General features: G+C 42.8%; 1 protein-coding gene across 1 annotated transcript; it reads left to right on the forward strand.

Moving 5' to 3' along the window:
* The first annotated feature begins 841 nt into the window (after positions 1-841).
* On the forward strand, positions 842-25401 carry git1 (G protein-coupled receptor kinase interacting ArfGAP 1). Its single transcript, XM_073484789.1, has 20 exons — positions 842-1193; positions 5800-5933; positions 6291-6403; positions 7503-7608; positions 7972-8058; positions 8173-8303; positions 8463-8557; positions 9208-9250; positions 10756-10804; positions 11331-11403; positions 12046-12143; positions 13062-13173; positions 13930-14054; positions 15895-16047; positions 17211-17561; positions 18854-18934; positions 19454-19530; positions 20177-20353; positions 21221-21284; positions 21431-25401. Exons 1-20 carry the CDS (start codon positions 1142-1144, stop codon positions 21644-21646), a joined length of 2337 nt encoding a protein of 778 aa, XP_073340890.1. The 5' UTR covers positions 842-1141; the 3' UTR covers positions 21647-25401.
* The last annotated feature ends 312 nt before the right edge of the window (positions 25402-25713 follow it).

Below are 25713 nucleotides of genomic sequence, written 5' to 3' on the forward strand. Positions count from 1 at the left end.
TCCACTTATATTCTGCATGCATATTTTGCAAATTGCATGCTTCATCAGAGCCAAATCAGTGCGATTTCAAACAAATTTATCAAATCAGCAATTAAAATTTGAAAAACACTGATAATGGCGATCAGAAAAATACCGGATATGGATCCAATAATCGCAGATGCCCATAATCGGTGGACACATGGTATAAATACATGTGAATATGTGTTTAATTCACTTTTACTTGATACTTTTAAATTTAATATGAAATACTTTAAGACTTTTTCTCAATTACTATTCGTATAAGTGACTGTTACCTTTACCAAAGCATCATTTTAACATGATATCTTTACTTTTACTCAAATATGACTCTTTGTCACCGAATAATAATAATAATGGTAATAATAATAATAAAAGATATTTCTGGTTTAATGGCTACTAAAAGCTACAAATTTACATTTTAACTTATTGTGATAAATAAATAAATACATGAAAAAAATAAACAAAAGTTTTGTCAAATTAATATAATTTTAAAATGGCACAGAAGCTAAAATCTGCTGTAAATAATGTTGAAGAAATCCTTATATTGATGTTCAAAGGACATAAAGTAGGTCAAGTTCAATAGGATCTCTTACATCTAGCTGCATTTTGGCTAGAAGATGTAAAAAAATATATATATATATTTAGTTGATTGAACTCTATTTCGTCCATTCAGTCTGTAATATCCAGCTAACCTTTACATACTGACAGGGTTATTTCTGCCCCGTCACCCCTCCCTGCCCCTCCATAGGTAGGCTGCAGGGATGTTGGGTGTGTGTGCGGAAACTGACAGGTAGAGAGCTGCCGTCTCTCGGTGAGTTGCGGGCAATGCAGCGAACAGATTTAGTAAATATTATCATATGAGGTTCATCCAAACGAGCCAGATCAACTATGTTCACATAACTTGGCTCTTGGCTTGAGTTCAGTGGCGAACGTGGGCGAAAGGACCGCAGGAACAAACGGGAAATTCAACTGTCAGCTGGCCGGGAAAGCCGATCACACCACCCGGCTTCCGGGGATTCAGGGGCCGCATCGGTTGACGGCAGACGTCGGTCGGTAACTCGGGGGAAAAAGGGCGAACCACATCATCGCCGACATCCACCTCTCGATTTCAGCGACTTTCGAGATGTCAAGAAAGCTACAAAGGACAGAAGTCTGCGCCGACTGCAGTGCGCCAGGTAGGGAGGATGAAAATAAATCAAAAATAGACCACTATACTGGAACAATACGTCGGGAGGGCGACATGGTGGGACAAGAGGGCCGAAGCTGCTGTCACTGTCAGCGGGTCCGCAGAGCAGGAAAACGGCCGGGGCGTCCAAGCGTCGCTTAGGCCCAAAATAAACAGTGAAAAATAGGCGTGTTATCACAACGGGAAATATCCCTGGCTAATAGCTGCTCAACGTTAATATGCCCCATTGAGCAGCTTGACATGTGTATTTATTTGACCACGAACATATGTGAGGGCAGCTTGTTTGCTGCAGTGGAAGATGTGAGTGTCAGATTTATGTCGCCTTCCTGCTCGGAGAGACGTTTGTTTTGATTTTTTGACTGACCGCTTCTGTTAGCCTAGCCTGGCTAACGAGCAGATGATTTGGACTCACTGCGTTACGGGCCATTATTAAACATTTAGCCTGCACCTAACCTAGCAACATACAATATCATGGGTATGTTTCAAACCCGTTGTGTTATTGTTAGCACTTGGCGGCGGCGTTTGGAGATTGTGTACCTGGCTAACGCTGCTAGCTTAGCAGCAACGTTAGCCAGTCTGGCTAACTTTTGCTAAACGGCAAGTTATTGCTAAACCAATGCGGCTAACGCGCCAGCTACCAGCCAGTCGTTTTATCAGTATCTGTTATTATATTTCTGTCACAAATTTACTGCTTGAAAACCCTGAAAGAGCTTACCTACTGTGCATTTAGCTCACTCATTTCACAGTATTTCCAGTTTGCTCCACAGTTTATAAATGGAGTAGTAACTAAGGCTGAGGTAATATACTGGAGCACATTTAGGTGAAAGCCATTCTTAAGAGGAATATTTACCTTGCTTCAACATTAAGTTGAGAAAGAGAAATATGATCAAACTACACCTGAGAGATAAGAGTAATATATTATCCTCAGTAGTGTGTATTACATAGGTATGGTCACTGCAATGAACACTGATATTTGTAGGTTAGTTTTACCTCCTTTGCCCCCATGTGTATTTGTCGCAAAGTGAGGCGGAGGTGATGCCTACACAACCTTGGTGTCCCCTCTCTACCCACTGCCTTTCATATGTAGCCTCACATGACCTCATGTTTAGTTTGAAGCACCTGATTATTGGTGCTCCTGTGTGTGTTGCCTGCATTCATTCATTCATTCATGTGTACATGTATTACAGCAGCTGCTCTCTTCACAGCTGCTCCCCATCATGGCAGTGTCTATGTGTGTGCAAGAACTGTCTACAAGCTTTAGGGCCCCACCGCTCAGTGTTCAGAATCTTGCCGGCTGCACCTTGCTCCTGCTTTATGACCCGAACCCCCTCCCTGCTGCTCCCGTACACTTGCCTTCCTGCTTCACCGACTGTCTCTCTGTTCTGCTGTCACCTCAGATGCTCTTCCCACTTCATAATCTAACTAACTAAACCCAGTTGAAACCCTTTCCTTGAATGCCGTAGCAAAATAAAGTAACCCTAACAAATTAATTATTTTCCGATAAAGGAAAAGATGGTTTAAGGCAATAGTCTATTTACCTGGGGTTCCTTAGATGCAATTACTGATTTTTCAGTAGTGGACTTCTTTGCGTTGGCGTACCTGTTACTAGCCATATATTTCTTCTGCTACCATCAGCTTTCTGCGTGAAGCCCCTCCTTACGACGACATGCACACACACGCAGTGCGTTGTGCAAAATGCTGACCTAGCCACTGGTGACAGGCCACCTCCCTGCTACCCAGCTTTGTGTCATACTAGGGGATAACTCGATGGCATGGCTACAAAGGACGACTGATACTCCTAGTCCTGGCCAAGCCTCAGGAGGCTTTAATGTCACGCTGTGGCAATCTGCACGGTTCAGAGTAACAATGAATCATGTTGTCATGATAGTAAAGTCTTTATTGAGCACAGATGCAATTGTATAAGAAATTGAGACCCTTGTGCAAGCATTAGGAGCAGTTTGACAGTAACCTCCAATTCCTTCACTGTGTTATATTCTCAACATGTTGACAGTGGTGTTCAGTTGAGTTTGACAAGCTTTTGGGGGAATAATAACTGTTTGTGTGAATTGCAGTCAAGCCAGTCATGACTCTGGCCAGTGGACCTACATGTGGCTTCTGAATGTTATAATGGTTATTTTGGGGTGTGCGATTTCCTCAGTGTGAAATATGAATTAACTTGTGTTGACTTGAAACTTACCAGTTACAAGTCAAATGATCTAAATGCAAACACCATTTGCAGTGTTTATTTCAGGACTAGTTTTCCCAACTATAAATGTTATCCGTCACCATTAATACTCATTATCATACATGTTTTATGCAGGCTTACTTGACAGTTATAAAAACAAATACCAATGTTGTACTGATGAATTAGGCCAACTTTAGGCTAAATTATGTCATGCTGCAGATTTGGCCAATATGCCGCTGCCAATAGTCTATTCAGGTCTAATAGCTTAATGGTGTAGCCTCATATTGATCCAGCGAGCCAAGCAGATAGCATAGCCTGTGGGAGTTTTTATATTTATTACACAGATTAAGGAATTAAATTGCTGCAGTCCGGCCTCTAAAGCCTACGGGCTACTGTTCTAAACTAGGCTATAGCTCTTATCAAAGCCGTTTTGCATTTGCTGCGACTTTTTCTGTGGGCAAAAAGACTTACAGCGTGTCAGTTCATCTGATGATGGACTATTTTAGCTCCATTAATACCCTAAACCCAGACAGTTTTATCCCAGCCTGAGAGTGACTGAAGCAGATAGTAGGTGTGTGTGTGCGTGTGTGTGCGTGCGCATGCATCATGCACATGTAATTGTGCATATATTTGTTATGATATTGCAGACTGTATTAGTTGTAAGCGGCTCGTCACATCAGTGTCCTGAGGGCATAAACATGACCTAGACACAGGCTGTGAATAGTCTGCCAGTGTCAGTCAGCTGTCATTGGCCCTAGCTGCTTCTCTTCCCATCCTCACCTTATTCACAGTTACTTAGAAAATAAGTGTCAAGTACTTGTTCTTTCGATAGAAAAAGTGATGCTTCCCCCTGAATTATATACATCACTTCAATATCACACCCAACAGACTAAAAAAAAACCAAATGTTATGAAAATCTCAGACTGCTACTGGAAAGTAGATCTGGGACTTGGCTCAGCCAGTGAGGCACCACTGGTCTTACACCAAGCTGCTTATGTCTGAAAGATCAGAGTTTGCTTGGTCCGTCTGTGTGTGTAGGAGAATGCGCATTTTAGTGATGTTTCCTTTTTCAAACTGAAATATCTTGAATCTCCAAATATTCAACTCTTCTTGTTTTCACACGCAGTGTTGCTGTTATCTTTAGTATAACCAGTCAAATATGGTCTGGTCTTGAGTTATTGGACTTGACTTTGACCTTCAGACCTACTTAGCATTATTACTTACTTAACATGTTATTTTCTGCATTTCTTCATATCACTTCAGTGACTGGTTTTAACTAAGAGTTAGGTTCAGTAGAGTCCTCGATTGGTAAGCACTTTTATCAAAGCTTGGATCTGTACAGTACATAAGTGAGTCACAATTCATGGAGCATGCTGGGCTAAGGGGAGTTATAGTACAACTCAGCATATGGCATAAACATGTCATGTGTCTATGATCCAACTCCATCCAGCTATTTGGTACTTTGCATTACTGCTGTCAAAAATATCGATATATTGATACATATTGATTCTGAGTATTTAAAATGGTTTCAATACTTATTTTCTGCATTATGGATACAGCCATACCTGCTACGCTTGCTCGTTCTCTCCTCTCCTCAACAACAAGTTGACACACACACACATACACACCCCGCTGCAGTGCCCACATAGCCCTGCCTCTTCTCAGTCTTCTGACTATAGTCATAAGTAAATTAACTCAGATGCTGTTGTGCTGAAAACATTTTTCCATCAATGTTGTGTCAGTTCATCCCTGTGGTATTTTACATTATATCGAATATCGATAGTTTAGTAGTGATGACACCATTTTACCAATTTATAATGACACCATTCGCATTTTATTGGTTCTCTATAAGCCTCGCTTTCACTATGCAATTTTGTCTTGTACCAGCCAGATATCTCCTGGGAAAAAGAAGGCTGACTGGAGATCTGGTCATGCTGGGTGCCTGGCACCATTTCTAACTGCTTTCACATCTCCATTATAGACTAAATGAATGAATAAACTCCCATTTTGTCCTGTGTTGTTGGCAGTTGCTACTCTGAGGAAGACAAAACACAATCTAGTTTTCTTTGTGGCAGGGGCACCAACAATAGGCTAATACCACTTGTGGGTAAAATAGTGGACTAAGGAGCATGTGTTTGACTTGACCTTGAATGAAGCCTGGGCAGGGTATTGGTGTGCAATATGTAATAGCAGCGTACAGTATGTAGAGCACATTGAGTGTCCACCCTCCTCATTATATTGAGAGGTTCATTGTCAGATGGAGAACACACAGTTGGAGTGGTCATGCAGCCTCAACTAAAGTGACTGTTGTGGTGAAGCACTTAGGATTCAGAACAATACTGAAAAGCCTTACCATCACACACAGCATGTTTATAAGGTTGGTAATATCATCCACTTGTTCATCTGACAGACCCGGGCTGGACCAGCATCAACCGAGGGGTCCTGATCTGTGATGAATGCTGTTCAGTCCACCGCAGCTTAGGCCGCCATATCTCCATAGTCAAACACCTGAGGCACAGCGGATGGCCTCCCGCACTACTGCAGGTAAGGCTGAGAAGTGTAAAATGAGGGAAGGTGAAAAAGGAGCAGGTACAGGCTGGTAAACTTAAAACAAATGCAGTACCTGTGGCCCAGAATAATATCACTAGGATCAATAGGATGAGTACAGAAATCTGACTCAGCACTTAGGATGTACATTTATTCCCACAGGTTTTCCATTTGCATTTGGTACATGTTTGCTAGTTTGTATTTTTTGTTTTTGTTTTTGGTCATCCTGAAAGCAATAAATCCCAGGAGTAGAGTATTGCATTAGGACTGTAAAGCAACATATTCTTGTGATGGTGGTAATTTTTTTGAGTCGTGATGAGCCATCACTGAGTCACTGCTGTGTGTATGTTTCAGATGGTTCAGACCTTGGCCAGTAACGGGGCCAACTCCATATGGGAACACAGTCTCCTGGACCCTGCTCAGGTGCAGAGCGGACGCAGGAAACCCAACCCCCAGGACAAAGTCCAGTAAGTATTCTCCCTACACACTCAAAATACGCAGGACAGAACTATCGCACACCTACTCACACTCATCTTTGCTGGAGGAAATGATTGTCCCTGCTGTGCAGGAATGTTATAAAACCTTTCTGAGCATAATTGGTGTTTGCAGTTGTGAAGAGGAATTGCACCCAGTTGTTCCTTAATGTCCTCTAAACAGTTTCGGTCTCTTAGTCATGGATCATCTTCCGAATGAATCGTGGTTTGTTCTCACAGGGTTTGTGTATCTAAGTACAGGATAGTTTTTGTCAGTGGAGGTTTGTATTGCTATTAGAGGGTCCTGAGATCAGGAATTGGAACTGCAGGAAAAACCATTTCACTGAAGGTACACGAATGTGTGTAAGCACATTGTGCAAAACCCCAGATATACTGTATAGTATGATGTTAATTTTAGATTGACCGATTACTGGCCTGTCCGATTAGCAGAAGCATTTTCAGCATTTTTCAGATCATCAGAATCATTTTTTCTCTTTTCCTACTGCCTATTAAATAACTTAATAAGCTGAATCTGCAAAGAAACTAGTAGAGTGGAAGTATAAAGTAACAGAAAATTTAATCACATCATCACAGGTTATTCTAAATTTTGATTTCCATTATTACAGCAAATGTATATTGGTTCTGAATATTGGTTATCGGTCTGCTTAATTATTCATAATCGCTAGTGTTAATGTCTTTGTAAAGCAAGCTGGAAACCAGTAGTAACCCATCAGTTCTGGCTTATTCAAGTAAAGTAGAAAGGAACTTCACTCAGACCTTGATGAGCAGGCTTTATAAGGCGTGTAGTTGGTAAGTTAAGACTTTTATTTTTTGATAAGAGAGTAGGATTTTCACCAAACAAAGAATCAAAAGAAGAAAAACATGATCTGCTTTTCAATTAAAATACAAATCAGCGGTTGGAATCAAATGCGGTCTTCAGGAAAAAATGTAAAATTTGTTTTGCAGAGCATAATTTAAATGACACAGTGACCTGTATTGTGGTGTCAAATTTGTTTTTATTTCCACACACATTAACATGTTTTTTTCTGACATTTGAATTTAGTTAACTATCCAATCTTCTCCTCCTGTGCAGTCCCACTAAGTCAGATTTCATCAGAGCCAAATACCAGATGCTGGCCTTTGTGCACAAGCTGCCCTGCCGCGATGATGATGGCGTCACTACCAAGGACCTCAGTAAGGTGAGTGCTCAATATTTCACAGCTGAGGAGTTGGCAATTTATGAATTCAGGTTAATTGGCATATGCGGACATTGCCATATTGTTGAACTGCATGTGTAAGCACCAAGGACATTCCACTTATAGAAGTCAGTGGGAGGACTCCCATATAAACACAAGCTATATGCATACACACACTCACTGATGAAATCCCCTGGCAGGAAGTGATCTCAACGACACAGCAGGATATAATAATGATCTCTAATGCTGTGGAGCTCCACTGTGCTAATAAGGGGATGCTGCTTGTTTCGGTTTCTAACTGATGTTTAATCTCTCCACCCCCGACACTGTCTCTCTGTCTCTCTCCTCTCACCCTCTCTCTATTAGCAACTTCACTCAAGTGTGCGGACGGGGAGTTTAGAGACGTGTCTTCGGCTCCTGTCCCTTGGCGCTCAGGCCAACTTCTTCCACCCGGTCAGGAGAAAAAAAATCTACTCGCTGACTCACTCCATTTAGCAATTAGCCATGCTGTTCAGTTACTCTCTGTATGCCTCTGACTGTGTTTGTGTGTCTGCCTTGACCCTCCAGGAGAAAGGCACTACCCCACTCCATGTGGCAGCAAAAGCAGGCCAGATCCTGCAGGCTGAGCTGCTAGTGGTGTACGGTGCAGACCCCGGAGCACCTGACATCAATGGACGCACGCCTATGGACTACGCAAGGTACAAGACAGTGGAAACACACTTGATTAAAAAAACTGTTTGATTTTAAAACTCCAAATTCAATCCGCTGTGGGAGAATGATGAGGTCAAAAGTTACAGTTAAAAAGGTGAAAACTGCAAGTAAGTATAATTTATTTTGTGTTTGTGTCTGTGTTCCAGGCAGGCGGGCCATATAGAGCTGGCAGAGCGGCTGGTAGAGTGTCAGTATGAACTGACAGACAGACTAGCCTTCTACCTGTGTGGACGGCGCCCAGGTAACCCATAGCACCAGTTTGTGTGCTCCTCACTTGGCCTTAAGCATAGCAGTTAGCCTCAGTGACATACTATGGTAGCTTTTTAGATTTAAGGTCCTTAATTGCAGAAAGGAAAAAGTGCAAGTACTACATGAATGAATAATGAATAACATAGTGGAAATGCATGCATATCTGTCAGGTGTTTAAGGGCTGTAAAATGAGATTGTCATACTGTGTGTAACTGTGAGTACTAAACATCAACTGTTGCAGTAAATACTATTCCTATAAAAACCACGTTAACTGTGTCGTCACAGTCATACAGGGCATTGAACAATTTAACACTTACTGAGGCGATTAAGTGAGAAAGAATTGATTTATTGTACCAAATTAACTTTATAGCAGTAATATTACATTTAACAACATCAATGACTTCTGCATCTTTAACCACTTTAACCATAGCAGAAACACTGTTGAGGGGAAACAAAATTAAGCAGAAACAAACCCATATTTTCTAAATAAAATTTAAAAAATAAATGTCTCTGAACGAGAAGAATTCACAATGTAACATTAATAATGATAGTGGAAACAGTGCACGTATTTACTCTGTACCAGCTGCACTTATTAAGTCTCCTCCTCTCCTCTCCTCTCCCTCCTCCTCCTCCTCTTCTCAGATCACAAGAATGGCCATTATATCATTCCTCAAATGGCAGACAGGTATGCACCATGACATTGTAGATTTTTGGTAAAGTGGTTTTAAGTGTCTTGTTTTTGCATGCATGGTGTGCTTTGATTGCATGAAGTATCTTTGTTAATATACTTAAACTTCTTTCCACGGTGTCTGCCTGCCATGGATTCATTTATACTGATGCAGTTTAGAGTTCTGTCCAGAGGGTGGCACCACAGCATGTGTAACCCCACCCAAAAAAAGGCATTAGATAAAGGAGGTCTTTGGCATCTCTATCAAAGCTGCCTGTTTGTTGTAAATGGTGATCTAAGCCATAACAGGTACCTGCAATGATTTAGATTCATGAGGTGTGTTTGGTTTATTAATCCCAATCCGCAGGTTTGATTTGAGAGGTGCAGAAGTGCACAGTCAGGTTATGATAAATCAACTTCAGTAGTACTTGGCTCAGCTTCTTTCAGCCATTTGATGGGTGGTGTGATTTTACTGCTGAGCCAAAGAGGTAGCTTAAAAAATACACTCGCAAATGTACATATTAGGCAGTAAAACTAAGTGCACGTCAAATTCTATCTGTTACTTAAGCGGGTCTTACTTCTGAGCTGCCATCTAACTCCACTTGCATCTGTTCTGTTCTGGTGAATGGTTCCTCTTGATAATAACAATTAAAGCTGTTTTGATGTGGCTTTTCTATCCCTCTTTCTGTCTGTTTCTTCCTTTTTCTCACTCGTCTTCTGTTCTCTCCATTTCGCTGCGCTTGGTGGAGCCAGAGCTCGTCCTAAGTGCCCGACACAGAGGTATCTTCACTTTCCTTGTTCCTTTTTTTCCCCCCATAATCTCTTCCTTCATTTCAGCCCCCTCTCTCTGCTAGCCCATCTTTTCTAGATTTCCCTGTTGTATACCAGAATGAGCTTCAGTGGTTTCACACTGGGACAATTATTAGGCCTTAATTTGTTACCACTAGAAAATAGAGCTGTACAGTTATGAAGGGAAAAAAATGACTAGAGGCTGTGATGAAATAGAGTTTCAGAGGGCCTCCTGCAGTAAGTACGATGTTCCTGTTCTCAGGAGAATCACACCACACACTTTGATTTATTCACATGAGATAACATTTCACATAATGCAGTAACACTTCTGACACATAGCTTTTTTATATCTGAGACTGAACCCACAGCAACATATACAGCAGTAATAAAGCTACACTTTCACTAACATATCTACAGTGTGTGCTGATACCTTACAAAATCACAGATGCATCCTGCCCCTGGGACTGCTCAGAGTGTTGCTTTCAGGTTCCAAATGGCAGTCACCATTACACCCAACGCATCCCACCCCAGCTAAATGTGCCCTCCCAACACCTGACCCCTCCCCTCCCTAGCCAGACACCCTTCCTACCCTTTCACCTCTTGCTCCTCTTGCCATATCCACATCTTGCCCGCTCCCTCCCTCCCTCCCTCCCTCCCTCCCTCTCTCTCTCCATCTCTTTATTCCACTGTCTCTCAGTGGTGCCTTTCTGACTCTTGTCCTCTGTGTTTTCTAGTCTGGACCTCTCAGAATTGGCTAAGGCTGCCAAGAAGAAGCTCCAAGCGGTGAGTTGGGTTGGATTGTGAGACATAAATCGTGGCTTATTGTGCATTTACATTACAATTCTGCAGACAGCGGTGAGAAATGTCTAAGTCAGAAACTTTAGACAACAGATTGAGGCAGTTTTCTAGTGTTCTTTCTTTGGTGAAAGAAAATGGGCAAAAAAGTTGATTGGCATGACAGCCAGATTTTCTGATACTTGCCAGAATAATGTTTGTTCAGTCCAGGGCCATCTGTTTAGCCTCACAGAATGCTGGTAATCCAAAAATTTTGACTTTATGGTCACTTCTCAACATTTGAAGGACATAAGTCAAAAATCATGACAGTTTTTGGAAAAATATGATGGTTGGCTACAAATTAGACCACATGCCATGCAAGAAATGGCAGCCCAGATGACTGTACAATATCGGGTTGTTTTCATTTCTTTCTTCTTTTGCTCTCTCTTGTTTTTCACACCTGTGTTTGATGTGTAGGCAGGTAGGAATACATCTGTTAATATATCTGGGATCAATTTGTTTGTATGTGTGACAGCTCAACAATCGGCTGTTTGAGGAGCTAGCGATGGATGTCTACGACGAGGTAGATCGCAGAGAAAATGATGCAGGTGAGTCTCGTCCCCCCCACACACACACACTTCCTGTCCATGTTTCGGCTTTTCTCATATGAGGAAACTAGATGTTAAAAACAAAGAAAACACCTCCACACGACATCATTGACCTGGATTTTGAGGAGACACAGAAAGAAAATAGACCTTGAGATGATAGAGAGTGAATTTGAGGGACAGAGCCAGGAGAGAAGGAAAATGAGTGTTGAAGAGGAAGGCCAAATGGAGTGAGGGAGGAGGAGAGACGGAGTGAGGAAGTGCCTCAGAAATTCTTGAGCTTCTCTCCTCCTCCTCCTCGGCTCTTTCTTGCCCTTCTTCTCTCCCTTTCCTTCAGTAGCGGTAGCAGTCAGATTGTGCTTACTGACAGAAGCACCGCAGGTAAGTGGCGAGGATATAAAGACACACACACACACACACACACACACACACACACACACACAAGGGGAGGGTTCAAAGCACAAGGGTGGATTATAGGGGCCAGGAATCAGTTTAAAGATCTACTGTATGGGTTTCTCTGTGCTTTGTTTATGTTTGTGCATGTGTGGGTAGATGGAGTGGCTGTCCATGTTCTACTACGCACACACCCACACACACACACACACACACAGTGACTTATTTTTTGCTTCATGTTTTTATCTCCAGTATGGCTTACGACCCAGAACCACAGCACTCTGGTAACAGAACGCAGCGCAGTGCCCTTCCTACCAGTCAATCCTGAATACTCTGCCACACGCAACCAGGTAAAACATACACACACTGATTCATACACCAACATACGGTGTAGATAATCACAGGTGGCATGCATATACTTGTATGCATTTGGGTTGTAGATATTTTTGTACCTGTAGGCAATGACAAAACTGAGAAAAGAAGAAACTAAGGTGAAAGTACTTGCAAGCAAAAAGAAAAAAAAATAGAGCTTGGTGATATCTTAGACAGTCAGACAGTGTATGGGTTTTGGGGAGAAGCCGAGAATGAGTGTGAAATTGACAAGGGATGTTCTTCAGCTGTGAAAGAGGAGGAGAGATGTAATCCATCTGTGTTTCTCTCTCTCCCCCCTCTTTCCCTCGTTCTCTGTGTGAGAAAGAAAAATCCTATATGTCCTCTCACATAGTTTCTCCTCATCTGTGTGGCTCATTAGTGTAAACATTGACTTTTAACACCAGCGCACACACAGAAATAACACCCGCGTCACCATGTTTGCTCTGCCCTGATTGGGCAATTCACTGTGGTCAGGGACTGCTGTCTATTTATGGTGGAAGACAAGAGAAAAACACACTCTCACACATTTAGAGTTGAACTTTTCCCCTTCTTTTGTCTTCTAAAGTGATGTCTTATAAATAGTTCAGCACTTCACCTTTTTATTCTCTTATATGGATGCCTGCATGCTTCTGTAATTGCACGGTTTATGTTTCTTCTCTTGTGTTTGTGGATGTGTGAGCACACTTGTGTGTACTTGAGTGTGTGTTAAGTATGACTGTGTTTTTCCACAGCACATGGTCATTGACCACAGTAGTCACACAGGCAGTGAACTGCTGACTGTGGGCTGGATTGTTTCTGTATTCCACACAACTCATGATAGGACTTTGTGTGCACATGTGTGCATACTGTATATGATCCTATGATGAGTCCTAACTCCTGACTCGTTCTTCTCTCAGGGCCGTCAGAAGCTGGCACGTTTCAACGCTCGGGAGTTTGCCACGCTCATCATAGATATCCTGAGTGATGCCAAAAGGAGACAGCAGGGGAAAGGTCTCAGCAGCCCTACTGGTGAGACACCGGGAGGAAGGGACAAACACATTAGGACTGAGGGCAATTTTAAAGCTTTATAAAGAATAGCAAAGAACTTGTTACAAATATAGATAGGTACAGGTCAGTTTATTGGCCTTTTTTAACACCTATCTGTACAACAAGGTGGCGCTTTAAAGGTCCCAATATGTAGAAAGTGAGATTTTCATGTCTTTTTTTATTACAAATCAGGGTTAAGTTCTTAATGAATACTCAAAAAGTATGAAAACTTCCTGGGCTTTAAAGAGACAGGCACTAAAACGGAGCGTTCAGACAGGGTGAATCGAGGTGCTGCAGCAATGGACAGTATTGGAAAAAGAATGAGTTTTTGAACATTAAACATTTTAAATTTGTCGCTAGTAGATACTCAAAATAAAAGCATGAGGCTGATCATGAGCACACTATGTGAACTTCAAAGCCTAAAACATTTGCTCAAATGTGTGTGATACAGTAATTGTTGCAAGCAGCAACATGATGAACAGCTTCAGTCCAACAATTTAGGGATGGAGGATAAGGGTGATTTCTTTTGGATTTAATATTTTTGTGCTGGGCCAGGCCATGTATTTTTATCTGTATAGAAATTTGACTCACTAACAACCTGTAACAACCTTCTGTATGGAGAGCGCCACTGAAATAAATTGGAAAGAAAGCTGTCTGAAATGAGTCAGCAGTCCCACCGGTCTGAGCATTCTGTATTTTTAAAAAGTGTAATAAATAAGCACATTTTTCCTTTGTCAGACCCATTGGACCTGGGCATTGATGATGACCAGCATGACTATGACAGTGTAGCCTCTGATGAAGACACAGACAGCGAGCTGACCACCCAGAACAACAACAACACGCAACGCAGCAACCGCGCAAAGGTATAGTACTACACATCTCTGCACATTCTGACATGTTATTCAACAATTCAACCCTGTGCCTCTCACTCACAACAGCTTCTCGAAATAATAGAGAAGCAGTTGCATCAGCTAGCAAAGCTTTGCCATTTTTTTTCCTCTCAATGACTGCTTGTCCCAGCATGCTTTGCGGGAGTGGCTACAGTCTGGGCTGCCACATAGCTCCTGAGTGACATCATCAGCTATTCTGGGTCCCTGTCAGAGAGGCATTGTTCATACAGAGAGAGAGAGAAAGAGAGTGTGTGTGTAGTGAGAGGGAAGAGAAGAGGAGACTGAGTGGGAGAGAAAGAGAGGAAAATGGTGCAGAGTGGGAGTGTAGAAATGACAAAGTAAACAACAGCTAAACCAGTAACTATCCTTTTTCTGTTGTCTTGTTTAGCTCAGTGGGAAAAAGTATTGAAACGCTACAAATTTCACTCCCATCTCCATTCTAAAAAATATGTGCATTCATTATGTGGTTGTGCACATAAGACTGAATTATATGGTAGCATATGGCATTACAATCAGTTTTACAGCATGGTATTCTCAGTACTGCAAAGTGGAGGCATAGAACGTAAAACAGAAATGGATCGGGCAGGGGTCAGATGAATAATAAACGGAGCGTTAGAGAATGGTGTAAAGATATGTTTTAAATGGTTCAGTTTTAGGGAGTGGTACAGGACTGAGTATGAGCTGGCTCCAGGGCCACAGGAAGTGGGGGCAGATGGTGCATTGAGAACAAGAACTAAGGCTCCACTGTCTACATATGTGTGATCAGCTGTAGTACTGGCCTAGAGGCTGCAGGCTAGCGCTGTTCCTCTCACACAGTTGCAAGCCGTGTTTTACCCAGCTCAAAAGTTACTGATCGACATGTCCCTTGACTACTACTGCATAAAAACTGCCAACATTACACACTGTTAATACCATAAAATGGTGTTGGCCGAAACAGGAAGGACCCCGGTGACTTTTCCCGTTTAGATTGGTTTGTTTGGGCCGGTGTGAAAGCTGTCAATCAAAACCTGGAGTGGACCAAATGACAAGACAGATTTTATCATTATTTTAGAAGCTGAATAACTAATAATCTACTGATTGTGAACTGTTCAATCTTATAATTGATCTGTAGCCTGTAAGCCGTGTTTTTATGTAAAATCATTTTGCAACACATAATGCATGTCCACGTGGGAATTTTCCCTGATAAGGTCCAAAGCTTTTTAAACCGCTGTGTTCGTATGGAACTCCATGTAGGCCTAGTTTGTCAGTTCATTAAGTCCATTAATAAGTGTGTGATAGCAATCCCGAAGTGATAAGCCATGAATCATTACTGTGCAAGAAGCGTCCTTGTCTCTCCTTGTAAGGCCGAAGATATAATTGCTTTTAACGAAGCGATCGCATACACATGATGGCTGGCACCTTCGTCCAGGTTGAGCGTCAGTTGTGCACGTCAGAAATGAACACTACATGTACGCAGGATGCAGGATGCAGGATGCGCATGAACATTAGGAGCGATGTAGTGTCAGTATGGGGATGTGACAGGGTCAGGAGTGGTAAGCACGTCAGCAGCAGTAGGGACAACAAACTAACGTGTGCCATCTAGTGGTATCCTCAAGTAAAAAGTATAGTATATAGGCAGGTATGTGAACAACATTTGTATTGTAATAATATAAACAGTGCTATGAATCAGTTATTCCTTCATGAGGTCTTTGTGACACATTTAGCGTCCCGACTCATGATCTTCGTTTCCTCACCTCGTCTGTGCCTTTCTGCCCTCCTGTCTGTGTTCCTGTCTGTCTTTCTACCCGCCTGTCTGCATGTCTTATCAATCCAGAGTATGGACTCGTCAGACTTGTCAGACGGTCCCATCACCCTGCAGGAGTACCTGGAGGTGAAGAAGGCCTTGGCCTCCTCGGAAGCCAAGGTGCAGCAGCTGATGAAGGTCAACAACAACTTGAGCGAGGAGCTGCGGCGGCTGCAGAAGGAGGTAGGGAGTATGGAGGGGTGACGAAAGGACGGCCAGAGACGAATCAGACAATAATGTCAGAGGGTCGACATGTTCAAAACCTCAACCACAGCAGAATGTTGAGAAATACAGAGCAGAAGAGAAAGCAGAAAGTGGGAGCTTATATTTCATATATGTAGGCCTATTATCTGATTTATTAATAGTAGAGAGCAACAGGGGGCAGGATAGACAGACAGGATGATGCAAGAAAGGTCAGCATGAATTGTCTGTTAGAAAGCTGAACATAAAAGCCTTAAGTGGAGAAGTTTGAATATATAATCAGATAGAGGGTGATGCCTAGATTAAAGAACACACAAGACAAAGTGACAAAGACATGTTGGCAAAATGAGATGGAAGAATTGATTCAGACAGAAGGAGGGCAGGATGATGGAGAGACAAGTGAATATTTGAATATTTTTGCTAGCTGACGTATTTTTCCTGACAGGGTGTCATGTTCCTACACTGTTGTCTCAGGAAGATGTATTTGGTGACAGCTTCTCACTGTTACTTAGTAACTAAAGCAGCTGCCATTCTCATTTGCAGAGAGGGAGCTACAAATACCCGTTCTCATTATAGCTTTCATTTTTAGTTCAGACAGTTTTCACTTAATAACACTCATTTGTTGTTCATTGTCTCTTCATTTGGTTTCCTGTGAGTCATCATCACTAGCTCATTGTGATCATTAGCGGCTGCCAGTGTCAGATTATGTGACCCGTGATTCATTCATGTGTTTATTTTCTCCGTTGACTAAGGATTTAGTGAAGAGTTGAGACAAACATTAACATTCTTATGTGCACACACAAGAAATACTCTGGTCAAATTAGATTGTAGTCCACAGTACTTCAGTGCACGTGAGCCCTCATTTACCCTCATTTACCCTTTAAAACAAACTATGTATATATATATGCGCAGGTATGTAGCCTTCCATCCCATTCCCAGGACCTAATCCCTGCCTCCCTCCCTCCCCAGGACTGACATAAGCTAATATGTATGAGCGTTTTTATTACTGTGTCTGAGATTGTGGATGCTTGTCTTTGACCATTCAGTTGACACCCCCTCCCTTCCCTTTAACTTCCCCATGTCCCTCCCTCCATCCCTACCTCCGTCCTCTTATCCCTCCCTGCTTCCTTCCTCCTCTCCTGTAGATCACGCGGATGCAGACAGAGAACAGCGCGCTGCGGGGGAGCCAGCAGGCTGGGGGGGCAGCTGGCCATGGGGTAGGGGGGCCTGGCGGAGGAGGAGGGGGAGGAGCCCACTGGCAAGGGGGTGGGATAAGAGGGGGAATAGGCGGAGGGGGTCTGGGTGGGTTTGGGCCAGGAGCGGACCCCCCGGGGCTCTCGGTGCCCTCCTCGGTTGCCCCCCACTCCCATCCTCTCCGGAGGGACCGCCAGGCCTTCTCAATGTACGAGCCAGGGGCGGCCCCCGGCCCCACGGCCCATGGTCCCCCAGCCCTGGACTCCCTGGCAGCCCGCCTGCAGCCCCTCAACACACCCAGCGTAAGTTAGAACTCCCCCGGCCCCTTCTATTTCCCACCTTCCTTTTGGTGGCCCTGATTGGCTCTCTTTAGCCCGACTGATGGGTGGTAGTCCAATCCTGATCTCTCTATTTCCCTTAGACTTCCTCTCACCCTGCATCTTAGTTCCCGATCTTTCTCTTTGAAAGGTCCAGTTGTGCATGATCCCCTTTAAAATGTGAAAGTACGGCACTGCTTTGTCTCTGAACAATGAGACCTTAGTCGATGATTTTATTCAGCACCATGAAGGGGAACTGCATAAGTGTGACACAAAGGAGAAAGATGGAAAATAGGGATTGTGTTGTCTGTTTGGTTGCCTTGCGACGCCTCTGATTTCTCCACTCTTTAGCCTGCTCTGCACCTTTTGACCTTTACATCTTCAACCCTTTTTGACCTCCCAGATAGCTCTCCGCTGTTTAATTTATGACCACACACATGCGAGTGCACACACATTTCTGGTGTCCGAACAGTGATTTTCTTTCCTGTAAAGTCCCTGACACAGCAGAAAAGTAGGTGACCAGTTCCAGCATTGAGCAGCATTTAGCCTACAGCACCATCTATGAAGCTACAGAATGCAAACACACAGTCACTCATCATCACCACTACTGTCTGTGGAGACCTCCATGGAGTCGTGTCCAACTCACCATCTCCGTACACAAAGATTTACCTGTATGTCTGTTTTTGTTTCTTTCTTTCTGTCTGTCTGTCTGTCTGTCTGTCAGTCTCTTCACCTGTCTGTCCCTTGCTCACTGCAGTGCAGCCGTGCATCCTCTGGATGTAAGCATTCTGTCTGTCATTGCATTGTTTGCCATTTCATCAAATGTAGGATTTGCTCACATGCTGCTGTGCACCACCGCTGCTTATTATGCATTCTAATAATGGAGATCAACATTAGTGTAAAATATGTGTGTAGTTGTTCAGATCCCCTGTGTGACGTAGAGCTGTTCATCACCACTTAGTTAAGTTGACAGTGTTCTTTAGATATTTATAGAGGCATGTAGTCTTGATGGGATGATGGGTGAGCTGCCGAGTTGATCTGATGCTGCTCTCACTGGCTCATTCATCTTGTTTTTCTGCTGTTTATGTAAAAAAAATCATCTCTTCCCTCTGTCCCCACACTCTTTTTTTCTTCTATTTCATCATCCACCTCTTTCTGCTAATCTTTCACTCCCTTCTCCATCTCTTTGGTCCGCATATCTCTCTTTCTCCCCTTATCTCTATATCTCCATTTCTCTCTCTCCCTTTCTCCATCCTTGTGTTCCCCTCTTCTCACAGGTAAGGAAAGGTAGTACAGCGGGTCCAACGCCATATGGAAGCCAGTATCTGTCTGGATCGACAGAGATGGGCAGATACATGGTAAGTTCTTCAATCTAACAGTTTGGGATTCTTGACTGATATTCTGACCTTCATGTTCCTGCACTCAGTCCATTTAGGAAGTTGAGATTATAGGCTTACAGTGTTTTGTCAAAATCACTCTCAATACTACAGTGGCTTAGAATATTGACCCTAATCCTTAGTTTTTATTACAGTCAACCTCTCAAGATCCTGTTAGAAAGGTCCACGGTACAAATGTTCAAAACAGAAAGAAGTTTTTCCTTTACTCAAATTTGGCTGCAAATGCAAACATCCCCAAGTGTTTTGCATTTTTCAGTGAAGCAACCACATTAATATTCCTTCAAAAGATTCAAAACTGCTGATTCAAAACCACTTCTTTAAAACTGTGTGGACCTTTTTTTGAAAATCCTCACATTCACTGGGAACAAATGCTTGAACTTTGTGTGAGGATGTATCCATTGCGCACTGCAGCTTTGGAGCTTTGGTAAGGTGGGTGATAATTGCACTGATAGACCACGTTATTACTGTTTCCCTCCCCAGGTCCCTAAACCGGAGAAGCACGGCAGTGGCACTGACAGTGACTACGACAACACACAAACATACGACCTCTCGCTAAGGTCAGACCCACTGCAAATCACTGTACAGTCGAATGAGTGTGTTATTATGTTAATGTATGTGTTAATATATGCCTGTAGTTTTTGGGATATAGTTTTACTTTGATTGCAAGTATAATAATCATAATGAAAGTATTCCCTGTGTGATATATCCAGTTTAAACATTTTATTCTGAAACCAGTGGCCAATTTTATTGTGAAATCAAATATGCACTCACAAGACAAAATGTGTTCTGTCAAACTTGTCATAAGGTACTTCATAATTGAGATTATTAGTCATTTAAAGCCCTTAAACTATTTGCAAATCAATTAATATGTGTTATGTAAGTATGATGTCATTAATTTAGATTACAATGTGTATTTAAAATATATATATTTCAAATACTCAGCAGGTCCATTTTCTGTGTTTTTTGTGTTTTCTTACCATGCAGTTATGTAAACTTGGCCAAACACTGAAATGGGTGTTAATGCTCTTTACTAACAGTTGTTAATGAGAAATCCAGGGCAAACGGGCAGTCTCTTAAGATTTTGAACACTTAACAGTGTTGAGACACTAAAGCCCCAGACTGATAAATGTCCTGTGTGACTGTCAGCTCTCTGCTTTAGTCCAAGGTGTTAATTGAAGTGTATTTATGTGTTTCTCTTGTCAGCATGGGCCGCAGCAGCGAGGAGGAAGGCCGTGGGGAGTCTGAGGAGGGAGGAGGTGGCGAGGCGGGGGAGCCCGACCCCACCCTGCCCTGCACAGAGGATGTCATACTGAAAACTGAGCAGGTGACCAAGAACATCCAGGAGCTGCTCAGGGCCGCTCAGGAGTTTAAACACGACAGGTAGGTGTGAGATGACCCAGAGATGATAAAAGTGACACTAAAACCCTTTTGTCCACCTTAATCTGAAGACTACTAATTATATTCTTGGTGACAAGTGATTCTCCTTAATTGGATGAAACACTGAGAAGTCACAGGAACATCTAGTGCCAACTAATCAAAAATGTTGTTACATTAATACAGCCTTATGAACAACTGCACCAGGTGAATGCAGCTGTTAATGTTGCAGTGGACTGCTGAGAGTCCGTCATCTTGGACAGCTAAATATGGAAACACCTCTTGGACAAATCACATGCAGTACTACAGTCAAACCAGCAATATGTTAAGCTAGTTTATGATTATGATTATAATTTGCTTGTGATCATTTGGATGGGGGGTGTGTGGTTGCCTGTCATAACATGGCATTTTTTTCAATGTCCATACTGCTGTTACTTTGCACTGTCCAAATAGTACTTTCATGCTTCGGCAATTTAGTCCTTGAAACTTCCATTCCATGCTATGCTACAAGAAAAACCCACGCGCCGCAGTCCTAAAGTGAATCAGCAAATGTAATCATAATCATAATCTAACTTGAAAAGTTGCTGGCTTTACTGTAGTTCTCAGTGTATTTTGTCCAAGTGCTGTTGCCATACCTCAGAACAAGTAGCGACAAGAGGTTAAAAATTGTGCACATATGGTGTGTTTTTACAGATTTGATGTATATTAAAAAGGGCTGCAACCAATGATTGTTTTCATTATTGTTTAATCTACCAATTATTTTCATAGTTAATTGTTTAAACATTTAATCTATAAAATAAAAAATGAAACAAATGTGAAAAATGCTCTTTAAAATTGTTTCCTCAATCGTCATCTCATGTGTCTCCTCTTTAGCTTTGTTCCATGTTCTGAGAAGATCCACTCTGCTGTCACTGAGATGGCCTCACTCTTCCCCAAAGTAAGTTCCCCACACAAGTTTTATTGCTCCTGTTGTGTGTCTCTGTTTCTCTTTCTTTCTCTGGGTGTTGCTCTCTTTATCTTCTTTGATCTGTTTACAACCTCCACCATGTGCGTTCAGCTTTGATTCCCTTCATTTCTCCATAGCGCCCAGCATTGGATGCAGTCCACTGCTCCCTCCGCCTGTTGGCTTCCAGTGCCTCGCGGTTGCAGGTGGAGTGCCGTAAGGCGGCACCCTCGGAGCCTGGAGCTCCTGCAGTGGACTACCAGCTCCTCACTCAGCAGGTCATCCAATGCGCCTATGACATCGCCAAGGCTGCTAAGCAGCTGGTCACCATCACCACTCGTGAGAAGAAACAGTGACCCAACAAATGCATGGATGGATGGAGAAGGAAAAGGGAGAGAGAACGGATTAATGCATGGGAAGGCTAACAGGGATGGGAGGGGCTTCTGGGAGAGGAAGAAAGAGAGGAAAAATATGATAACACTACAGATGGGAGGAAGAGGGATGGGGAGTGATCGAGAGAATGGTGGCTGCATTGAGGAAAGGCAAAGTTTGGATAATGCATGGAAAAGGAAGCAAAGCAAATCGATTGTTAAGTAGAAACACTACAGAGGACCGAAAAAAGAAGAAATTCCACAAGGGTGGAAGTGAAAGTGTGGAAGGACGAGTGGATGGAAACTACAGCCTGCTGCAACCTAAATGAACTGTTGGAATCACATGTGTATAATAAACCGCTTAAACTGTGATAAGCATACGTGAAATACAAATGGTGGCGATGTACAGTGAACTGGATCCTGAGATGTTACTGGCTTTATTTATTCTCACCTGTCACTCGTCATCCCTCCCTCTCCCACGTTAACCTGAACCAGGGAGGGAGGAAGTGTAAGCTGCGAGAGAGGGGAGTAGTTAAAAGCTACCACAACGTACTCCACACCGTCTCCGTCCCTCCGTCCTGTGAGGAGTCAGGACGTTTCCCCTCTCCTTTCCTCTCCGGCCCCGCTCCTCTGCCCCCCTACTCCCATCCCAGACAGGATGAGCTGGCAGTGCAGAGAAGGACGCCCCCTGGGGACCCATCCAGCTCCACCACCACTCCACACCCAGCCTCACCCAGGCTCTCAGCTGCCTCCTCCTGGGTTAGCATTCGCAGGGGGCTCCAGCTTTTCTCCAACCCATCACCCCCACCCCCCTGTTGTTGGCGGTACACAGCATGATCTGGCATGTTTTCAGTTCTTTCCTCTCTCTTCTTTTTCTTTTTTTTTTTTTTTCTTTTGAATACGCAGATTGGTGTGGTCTGCACCTCTGAGGACAAAAATTACTGACAAAACAAACACTTACACTGGAATAATTGTGATTTATTGTTGTTGTTTATCATGCCTATTGTTTTTTTTTGTATTGATATTTTTACTGACTGTCATCTTGATTTAACTGTTTATGTATGTTTATTTTATTGTCTGAAATATGATTCTCATTTAGTGGAATAGGGAGACAGGTGGTGAGTATGTGCTCGAACTCTTACTGGGATTTAAGTCAACATGCACACATAAAAGAAATAACCTGTGAAATGGTCCTGAGCATTTCTCAAGCACTCCTTTTTTTTGGGTGACACTTGAGTTCTGTTTTTCTTCTTCTTTTTTCATGTTGTAATATGTCCTGCGGCCAAGGGGTTGAACAGTTGCCAAAGGGGAGCGGATTTAGGGGGAGATGATGTTTTTGGTTAGAGCTTTCTGTCAGAACGGAAGACCCTTTGTGCATTATGACAGGACCTGGATCAAAATGCTCTTTTTGTGTATCCTCAGCTGTCTTTATGGGCTTGATTTTTATCGTACAAATTGCCTCATTTGACAGAGCCAGTGAAATCATCTCAGAATCAATCCCATATTCATGTTTGCTGTGCCAAGCAGAATATTAAAATCATCCAGTCTAGTTTGTGTATAAGGATTAAACCGCCCCCCCATCCAGTTTTGCTTTAGTATGTTACTTACTTGGCGGCCGTTTCCTCCCCTGGGCGCATTATTTGCATGCATGTTAACAAAATGGTTAAGTCGCATTTAAGTTGACACACATACTGATATGTTGCAGTTAAGCTTTAAGTAGTCCTGTGGAAAGCACCAGATCAACCTGGACAGTAAATATTGTGAGAGATGCTCATCGCGTCATTTCAGTTGGGAAAATCGTCTCATTTGAAATGCAGTTACACACCTCAAGTGTGCTTGATGTAGTTTGCCATGTATTATTTTCACTTTTTGGACTGTCTGGCAAGCACAATCAGGCCCACGCTCTGTTTGATTCTCTGTCACGGCCTGCTGATCTGGGCCACAGAAGTTGTCACTTCTAGCTCACTGTCTCTGCACTCTGCCAATGGGGAGACAGCATTGGGAACAAAGATATTTGGTGTTTTTTTTGTTTTGTTTTTTCCTCAAAAAAGATAGCGCACTTAGCCTACTGTAGGTATAAAGCTTGTTGTACTGTGCCGAACAAATGTGGTCGTATCTGTAAGAAAAGGATGCAGATAGGACCTAAGAAGTCTTTCCTAGCTGCCATGAGGACCGTCCTCTTCTAGTTTAGGTTCACCTCTAACCCTCCTCCAATGACTCTGTGGCTGGTTTCTCACAGTGTTTGTGGCTTGAACTTACGTTGGTCTATTCTATAATCAGAAAGCCTCTGCACATGAAATTAATTGCCTGAAACGTTGACCTCATCCTTCACACGGCAGTTGCATCTCAGTCTTTTTTTTTTGTTTGTCTTGAATTGCTGCCTTTTAGCAAGAAACAATTAGACCTTAATTAGCCCCAAACACTTTGAGAGATTGACGTTCGACCACCTTCAGCACTTCTCTGTCCACTTTATTCATGTTTTGTTTTTCACTGTCGCCCCCTTAATCATCACTCGGGGTCTCGGACTGTCAGTGTTCGTCAGTCTCTCTGTCGGGGAGGTCGGATTGTTTGCTCTGTTCCCTGTCAAAACAGATCGTGTCCGGGAGACTCATGAAATGTAACATTGTTTGCTATCGAATGCCTTCGGACAGCTTCATCATCATCTCGTGCTTGATTGGCTGAGTTACAGTGATGTACTGGAACAACAGCAATACTTCCACACACACACACACACACTCACGCACGCACGGGGTCTTGTCCCTTCAATCATGATTGCCCAAGTTTTAGACTAGAGCCATATATATGAACATATATTTTCATGCTATATTTTATATTAAGCTAAATGTTAGGGTTATGTCTGCGAGATATTTATGTCTATTTGTTGGCCCAAGTGGGCTTCAGGCTATGGGATCTGTTCACCAAATCTTCATTCAGCTCTTCAGTCTTGACACCAATGTACTTGTAGATGTTTTAAGTCTTGTGAGTACGGTAACGCTATGGTATTACCCCTTAATGTAGTTATATTGTACAAATTTACGATCCTACTGGAATCCACAGGAGGCGAACGGTTTGATGTAGGCGATTACTCAACAGTGTGGTCTAAGTTGCACTATTTTCAAACACCAGCTGGGTGGAGTAGGATCTACATTATGTGCTGCACTCTCCCAAAGGTCTTAGTTCAAGTACATAAGGTGCAAGATGCAGCGGTTGATGCAGGATAGGGTGATGGGAAAGCTCTGAAGCGCACTTCGGCTTAGCACTACAGTCATCTCAAAATGGGCGGAGGAGGGTCTAAAGTGCACATGGACCGGTCCTTCCCCGAGTTAGTAGACACTACGTAGGGTGCCTCTAGTATGAATGTTAAATGCTTCCCGTCGATTCATGTCCAACACACTTTCTACACCTTCATCATTCAGCACATACTCTCCAACATCCAACACACGCCCTCAACTTATCAGTCGGACCAAGCCTTCTACAAGTACAAACGTTAAATTTGCAGCCAGTGAAATACACACACACACTTCTGATAGTCAGCCATTGGCAGTGCACTGTGGCCTGAACTGTTGCTGTCCCTGTGTTTCTTCACAGCTCTACACTTTGGGAGATGGGTGACGGGAGAGTTATCTTTTAACAGAAGACGTTAAAAACTGTATAAAGTAGAGAAAAACAATGACTTAAAAAAGGTCAATGGTAATGGAAACTCATAAGCTGTACATTTGTAATAAAATGTTAAAACAAAATGTGGCTGCGTCTGCATTTAATGTCTCCCTACTGTATGGATAAATCTCTTTAACGGGTAAGACTGAGTGCCCAAACCTTTTTCGCTACCAAGGGCCAAAAGCTATTACAAGAATATCTCATATTTTGTTGATTCTGGCAGCCTCTGTGGACCAAAGATGATGATGGTGAAATAAATAAACTTTGTTTTTGTAGTGAAACCACCAGACCACAGAGCAGCTTATTTTTTCAGGCTGAGATCCCTCAATTCATCCTCAGGACTCCACCATAATAAAGTCGTTCTCATTGTATGAGCTATCTGACCAGATTACGTT

The sequence above is a fragment of the Pagrus major genome, chromosome 2 (assembly GCF_040436345.1).
Source record: "Pagrus major chromosome 2, Pma_NU_1.0".
NCBI classification, from domain to species: domain Eukaryota; kingdom Metazoa; phylum Chordata; class Actinopteri; order Spariformes; family Sparidae; genus Pagrus; species Pagrus major.